At 46.9% G+C, this 7,980-nt stretch overlaps 1 protein-coding gene across 1 annotated transcript; it reads right to left on the bottom strand.

Moving 5' to 3' along the window:
- Positions 1-492: 492 nt before the first annotated feature.
- On the bottom strand, positions 493-5,138 carry LOC120839987. The gene is made up of 2 exons (XM_040210407.1): positions 2,382-5,138; positions 493-528 (listed from the first exon to the last, which is right to left on the bottom strand). The coding sequence occupies exons 1-2, from the start codon at positions 5,136-5,138 to the stop codon at positions 493-495; spliced, it is 2,793 nt and encodes a 930-aa protein (XP_040066341.1).
- Between the last annotated feature and the right edge of the window lie 2,842 nt (positions 5,139-7,980).

Genomic DNA, 7,980 nt, shown 5'->3' on the forward strand with positions numbered 1-7,980 from the left:
GTGGAATCTGAGGTTCAGGACCTAACACCAAACACGGATGAAATGGAATGTTTAATCTTCTTAGTGGTGCTAAAAGTGGTTTAAGGAAAGGTTCCAGCTTCCTGCAAACAAACAGATGCATTACTGTAAGGTCTGAGTCACATATTTTGCAGGTAGGAGGTTCATTGCCCATTAAGAGATGTGAGTGTGTTAAGCGTGTATGTCCAATGCGCAGTCGTGTTAACAATACACTGTCATGGCGCGAGAGGTGACGACAGTCCTGAAATTCATCTGTAGTAGGGTGAAGGGTATGAAGCTTGTTACCTTCACATTTCTTCCATTGCCGCAACCATTTTGTCGCGACACTCTTGGACATCTCACGGCGAATGTCACTTAAGGGCAAAGGCATCTGTGTTCTGTCTTCGAACGGACCTTGTCGGGCAGTTTTGTCGGCAAGCTCATTTCCAGTGATGCCACTATGCCCTGGAACCCAGAGGAACCGAACGTGTCCGCCTATTGACTGGATTTCTCGTAACAGCGTATGAATATCTACAATAAACGGGTGTTTCTTAGGCTCTATAGCACAGATGGACATAAGTGCACTTAAAGAGTCGGAGCATATCAGTGATTTCTTGATCCGGGACTTTCTGATGTGCTTAAGCGAAGCAATAATCGCATATAATTCAGATGTGAAGACAGATTGTCAGGTTCTTTATGGAAAAAAGAAAGGAAACTGAAAGGTCCGTCTGATTTTTGATGTCAAAAAAATATATTTGCACCCAGTTACTCTACTTTCCGAATCCACGTAAAAAAAAGGGAAACTTATTAGCAAATAAATAAAAGAAAAGGGCGTACGTACAAAGTTCGACTTGCCGAGGTTGGCACTGGTTTACGCTGGTGGTAGAAGCCGGTCTCGTTAGGCTCCAGCTGCCAGCGTACCGATGGTGACCAGTCAACCGGTTGTTAGGAGGGCTTTGCCGGTTCGCTCTTGAGCCAGGCTTGCCGTTCAAAGTCGACGGTGAAGACAGGTCGGCAGACTCCTGTGAATGACAGCTTCGCCGGTGTATTCCGGAGCCAAGCTTTTTCGAATCCGTCCGCTCTTCGCCCTGAATCTCCTCGTTCCCCTCTACTTCTTTTTCTTCTTTTCCCCTTGTCTCCTTCTCTTTTCTTCCTCTTCTTGTCGCCGTATTGATCACATCATTACAATGACCCCCCCTTTAAGTTTTTTGTTTTTCTTTTTAGTCCACGAAAAAAAAAACCTAAAATATTCATAATGATGTGTCATTTTGCTAAGTACAAATTCACAACCGACTAAGGTAATCTGCTCCGACATTTTCGTTGCCTTTAATGTGTTCTATTCGAAATGAATATTCTTGCAATAACAAACTCCAGCGGAGCACCCGACTGTTCAGCTGCTTTGCTTTGTTTAAGTACTGTAGTGGCTGATGGTCTGTTTGCACCACGAAATGCCTACCGTATAAGTACAGATGAAACTTATCCACTGCCCATACGAGTGCGAGACACTCTCTCTCAATCGTAGAAAAGTTCTTCTCTCTCGGAAGGAGCTGCTTACTGGCATACGCTAAAGGATGCAGTATCCCCTCGTGTTCCTGCATAAGCACCGCCCCCAAGCTGTGTTCAGAGGCATCGGTTCTTAGAACAAACTCTTTCGAGAAGTCTGCGCTTTTAAGAATAGGTGATTCCGTAAGTGCCCGCTTCAGCTCGTTGAAGGCTCTCTCGCGCGCGTTCGTCCACTCCACGTCGTTTCGTTCGCGCTTCTTTGTTAGTTCCACCAAGGGACCCGCAATTTCTGCATAGTTAGGGATGAACGATCTATAGTATCCCGTTAAACCTAAGAAAGATCGAACTTGTTTCTTTGTCTTCGGTTTCTCTGCTTTCTTTATTTTCTCGAGTGATGAGGACAGTGGTCTTATCTCTGTGTTTCCTAGTTCGTGACCGAGGAAAGATATTCTTTCCATTCCGATCTCACACTTTTTTGGCTTCACCGTGATTCCCGCCTGCCGTATTTTCTCCATCACCCGTTGCAGTGTGTCCATATGTTCGTCCCAGGTGTCGGTGGCGATCAGGACATCATCTATATAATGGTGGACATTTGGAACGTTGGTCAGGAGCTGCCTCATCAATCGCGTAAACACAGCTGAGGCTGTCTTGATTCCAAATGGCATATATGCGAACTGATACAAACCAGAATCAGTTGAGAAGGCTGTTTTTGTTTTGGAATCGTTTGTGAGTGGAATTTGCCAATATCCCTTTGCCAAATCCAATTTGGAAAAAAATTTCCTTGGTCCTACCTCAGTGAGCACGACGTCAATTCGCGGGATAGGTTCGGCGTCTGGCGTTAAAACACTGTTGAGTCGTCGAAAGTCAATACAAAGCCTTACTGCACCATCTGATTTTTTCACTAAGACCAGCGGGGAGTTGTATGGAGAAGTGGATCTCTCAACTATTCCCAGCTTCAGCATCTCCTGTACCTCCCTTTCAATCGTTTCCTTCATTGCGAATGGAATTGGGTACTGGGGGGTTCTGACGGGTGCCGACGTACTGAGTTCCAAATGGCAATGTAGAAGATCCGTTTTCCCCGGTACATCAGAGAAGACGTCGTCATAGTTGTACAGGAGCTTCTTCACTTCCGTAAGTTGTCCATCAGTTAACGTTTTAGACAGAAGCACATCTTCTGGCCCCTGGCTTCTCTGGACGCCTATAGAAGGAAGTTCATTTACGTCTTCTTCATCTTCTATCGCTATGAAAGAACCCACATGTTCCGCGATAGAAAACGGTGCCTCGCGCTCTTCGTACCGCTTTAACATGTTGATATGAAAAACTTTGTGAGCATGACCCAAATTTAGCTTGTAGTCGACTTCGTTTTTCTTTTCGACAACGGGAAAAGGACCTTTCCATTGCATGAGCAATTTGTTGTGGCTGGTGGGCAGTAAGATCAGAGCCCGATCTCCTACCTTCAACTGTCGGCCTCTCGCTCTTCGGTCATAATATCGCTTTATAGTCTGTCTCGCTTCGTCCAGTTTTTGGTGAGCTAGTTCCATTGTTTGTTCTAACCGACTCCGAAGTTCTAACACGTAGCTATAAGTCGTCTTCAGCTCCTCACTGATTGTATCTTCAGTCCAGATTTCTTTCAGCACCGACAATGGGCATCGTATGTGTCGTCCATAAATCAACTCGAAAGGAGAAAACCCTAAACTCGCCTGTGGCGCTTCGCGGTAGGCGAAGAGCACTGGCGCCAAGTACTCGTCCCAAGACTGAGGTTTCTCTTCGCACATCCTTTTCAGCATTTGCTTGAGCGTACCGTTAAATTTTTCGACCAGACCATTGCACATGGGGTGGTACGGGGTAGACAATAAGTGCTTGATCGAGAGAAGCTCCATTACCTCATTCATCAACTCCGAGGTAAAGCTCGTACCCCTGTCTGAAAGAATTTCGCGTGGCAGACCCGCTCTGGAGAACATTTCAATTAAACCCTCCGCTACTGTTCGCGAGTCAGTGGATGGTAGAGCGACGGCATCTGGGTATCGAGTCGCAAAATCCACTAGGGTGAGTATGAACCGATTCCCCTTCTTAGAGGTGGGTGACAGCGGTCCAATCAGATCGATAGCCACTCGTTCGAAAGGTGTCTCAATGATGGGCATGCGCCCCAAAGGTGCTTTCGACACCATTCCTTTAAAAATCGTTCTCTGGCACAGGTCACACGACCGCACAAACCGCTTAACATCCGCTAAGACTCCGGTCCAATAAAAAGATTCTAGGACTCTGTCACTCGTGCGCTTGGCACCCTGGTGGCCTGCCATTGCGATATCATGAGCCAGACTGAGGATATTGTGGCGTAACACTCTGGGGACAACCACTTGGCGGAACTCCTTCCCGTTTGCGAGGAGGCATCTGCGGAAGAGAACTCCCTTGCTTAAATAAAAACTGTAGGTGTTGCCCCCTTTTGTCACGTGAGTTTTGGCGATCTTTCCGCGGCAGATATCCAATGACGTGTCTTTCAACTGTTCTTTTTGAAGGACGTCCTTTGTAACGTCTTCAATGCCGAGGTTGGGTGTGGGATTTGGAGTAGCAGGAACATGGCTTTTCAATGCGGCAAGTATGTTCCTGTCCAGTTGCAAACTCTCTGTTGCTTCAGCCTCCTCCCCACTTCTCCAATTTGGCTCGAGGTCTAGTACCTCCTTGGCTCCCTGAACGTTGCCAATAATTACGTCATAAAGTGGCTCGTCCATACATTTTGCGACAACCTCTCCAGTAAAGTATGGAGAAGCTATTCTAACGATTGCTTCTGGTAACAATTTGCATGTTCCGTCTACTAGGACCACCTGACGTTGTTTGCCCGTCAGGTGCTGAGGACCAACCAACTTTCTGCGCACGATAACGGTGTTGCAGCCAGTATCTCGTAACACCTTGGCGGGCTGTCCGTCTAGTAGTCCACGTTCTACTGGCATGCGTCTCTTTGGTTGGTGCTCCTTTTTATCGCAGACCACACTCACGAGTGCTTCGTTGGTTTGCTCCACACCGTGCGTTTCTTCGTTATGCATATGGCTTTCTTCAAACTCGCATGCTGTACTTTCAGATTCAGGTACTATAAAGCATGAAAGCTGAGTTTTTCCGCCCTTCCGCTGAAAGCAAGCTTTGGCATCGTGTCCCGATCTCTGACAAATTTGACATACTAGGAGTCGCTGTTCAGGTCTGGACACGCAATCTGTCGCTCGGTGACCTACTCTGCCGCACAAGAAACACCTGATTTTTGTTTCTTGCTTGATACTTGGCAGGTCATTCTTTAAATCATTATCACACTGGCTATGGTCCTCCTTGAAGTGAGCCAGGTTGTCTTGCCTGTGCGCTTCCATGAACTTATCCGCTGCCGCGGCCATCAAGGGAAGTGTATTGCAACTCCGCTCCTTGAGGAACACAGCTAGCTTCAAATGACAGCCCTTGATGAACTGTTCAGCGATCACCAGGTCCCGCAGATCGCCGTACGTTTTGGGACGAAGGCCCACCTCCACCCAGCGATCGAATAATCCCTCTAGCCTCGCGGCGTACTGGCTGCCTGTCTCGCCGTTATTTGGAGAGCTTCCTCGGAATCTTTCGCGATATCCTTCGGTTGTAAAGCGAAACCGCTGTAAAAGTGCCATCTTTACTTTCTCATAATCTAAGGAGTCGTCCGGGGACATCCTTCCGAATATATTTAGGGCCTCCCCCACCAAGCAGAGGCTTAATGCAGTGGCCCATTTTCCTCTTGGCCACTCCTGTCCCATGGCTAGGACCTCAAATCTTTTCAGGTATGCATCCAAGTCGTCTCTTTGGTCATCAAACGACGGCATTAGCTTATGAGGACTGAGGTACTGTGGTGCCGTAACCCCTTGGGGTCCTTCACCACCGCCTGCGCCATGCCTGTCACTTGCCGACCCCTCGGCCTCAATCACCCTAAGCTTAAGCTGGAGCGTTCTCTCCGTTCTTTCCTCCAGTTCCGCTTTCTGTCGGAGAGCTTCTCGTTCGGCCACTCTGTCCTCTCTTTGCCGAGCTCGTTCCTGATCAACCCATGTTCGCAATTCTGTTCCTGTTATCCCCAGCTTTTCCCCCAGGGTCATCAACTCCTTTAAATCCATAACTTATATGTTTTCACCAAAAACCAGACGGATGATCGTCAGAGTCCTGTCGCGGACGCCAGTTATTGTCAGGTTCTTTATGGAAAAAAGAAAGGAAACTGAGAGGTCCGTCTGATTTTTGATGTCAAAAAAATATATTTGCACCCAGTTACTCTACTTTCCGAATCCACGTAAAAAAAAGGGAAACTTATTAGCAAATAAATAAAAGAAAAGGGCGTACGTCCAAAGTTCGACTTGCCGAGGTTGGCACTGGTTTACGCTGGTGGTAGAAGCCGGTCTCGTTAGGCTCCAGCTGCCAGCGTACCGATGGTGACCAGTCAACCGGTTGTTAGGAGGGCTTTGCCGGTTCGCTCTTGAGCCAGGCTTGCCGTTCAAAGTCGACGGTGAAGACAGGTCGGCAGACTCCTGTGAATGACAGCTTCGCCGGTGTACTCCGGAGCCAAGCTTTTTCGAATCCGTTCGCTCTTCGCCCTGAATCTCCTCGTTCCCCTCTACTTCTTTTTCTTCTTTTCCCCTTGTCTCCTTCTCTTTTCTTCCTCTTCTTGTCGCCGTATTGATCACATCATTACACAGATGCAATAGGAGACAACTGGAAAGCATTTCTGGTGGTCCCAGAAACGAAGGCCGCTCCAACAGCATCGCCCATTTTAGAACCATCAGTGTGAAATGCCCGGTAGTCCTTGAACACTTTAAGAATTTCTAAAAAAACACTGTTGGTACACCAGAGGCGCAGTACATGGCTTTTGGAACTTAGTTAACCGCAGATCACAGGAAATGCTTGGGTCATACCAAGGGGGGAGTGGTGGACGAAAAGTTGAAACCTTGCTTATTGAAAACCTAGTGTCCGACAAAACTTGCTGCACACGAATTCCAAATGGTTGGGCGACTGATGGGCGTCGAGCAAACAGCTCAGTGAAAGATGGGGCTAGGACATCAGTGTAGGCTGGATTGTACTTGTACATTGAAATTCTACCTGCATAAAATAGACCTAGCAATTCTCTCCTAAGACATAGGGGCTGTTCATAGGCTGTTATGTATAGGCTCTCCACTGGTGATGTTCGAAAAGCTCCTGTGCACAAACGAATCGCCTGGTGATGAACAGGATCAAGCTGTCGAATTGTGTTTTGTCTAGCCGATCCATAAACAAAGCTACCATAATCCAGTTTTGAACGCACTGTAGCCCGGTAAATATGCGGAAGAGACTCCACGTGTCCTCCCCAAGATGTGTGTGCAAGCACTTTAAGAATATTTAGTTTTTTTAGGCAGTTTTTGCGAAGATGGGCAATATGCTCTCCAAATGTCAGTTTTCGGTCAAAAATGACTCCAAGAAATTTTTGAGAGTCCTTACAAGTAAGTTGTGTACCATTTAGTGACAGTTCGGGATTGGGGTACAGTCCACGTTTCCGCGTGAAATGTACAATGGCACTTTTTTCTGCCGAGAACTGAAATCCGTTTCGAAAACACCACTTGCCCAGTTTGTTTATGCAGAGCTAGAGTTGTCGCTCGGCAACTCGCAGAGATGAAGTCCTGATAGAAATTTTAAGGTCATCGGCATATAAAGAGTGTTCGATGGGGCGAGAAATTTCACGGGAGAGTGAATTTATCTGAACCAAAAATAATGTGACACTTAAAATGCAGCCCTGGGGAACGCCCGTTTCCTGCATAAACTCGTCAGAAAGAACAGCTCCCCGGCGCACCTGAAAAGTGCGATCTGTTAAGAAGTTCTTAATGAACACCATCATGTTACCATTAAAACCCATTGACACCAGGTTGCTAAGAATACCATGCCTCCATGTTGTATCATATGCCTTAGCAAGATCGAAGAAAACTGCCACCAGATGTTCACGCCTCACAAAGGCCGAGCGAACCTCCATCTCCAGAGACACAAGATGATCGAGGGTGGAGCGGTTTTTGCGGAAACCACACTGAGCTCGTGATAGTAAGTTTTTTGCCTCTAGGCAAAAAACAAGCCTTGAATTTATCATACGTTCCAACACCTTGCAGAGGCAGCTGGTGCGAGCTATTAGTCTGTAGTTCTGAGGATTTGTGTGATCTTTGCCTGGCTTTGGAATGGCTATAACGACTGCTTTCCTCCAGGATGTTGGGAACACCCCCGTTTCCCATATTCTGTTATAGAACTTCAGAAGAGCAAGTTTGGAATCGTGGGATAAATTAGCAATCATTTTATAGTGTATGTTGTCTAAGCCAACTGCAGAATTCCGGCAATGCAGGGTCGATAGCTCCAGCTCTCGAAAAGATAAAGGTTTGTTGTAAGGTTCCTCGCTACTGAGTTTTATTGGCAGTGGTTTTCTTTCTACTTGCGTGCAATAAGCTAGAAAAGGTTTTTGGTATGAAGACTTGCTCGATA

This window comes from Ixodes scapularis, unplaced genomic scaffold, assembly GCF_016920785.2.
Source record: "Ixodes scapularis isolate PalLabHiFi unplaced genomic scaffold, ASM1692078v2 PGA_scaffold4__175_contigs__length_147842914, whole genome shotgun sequence".
Taxonomy (NCBI): Eukaryota; Metazoa; Arthropoda; class Arachnida; order Ixodida; family Ixodidae; genus Ixodes; species Ixodes scapularis.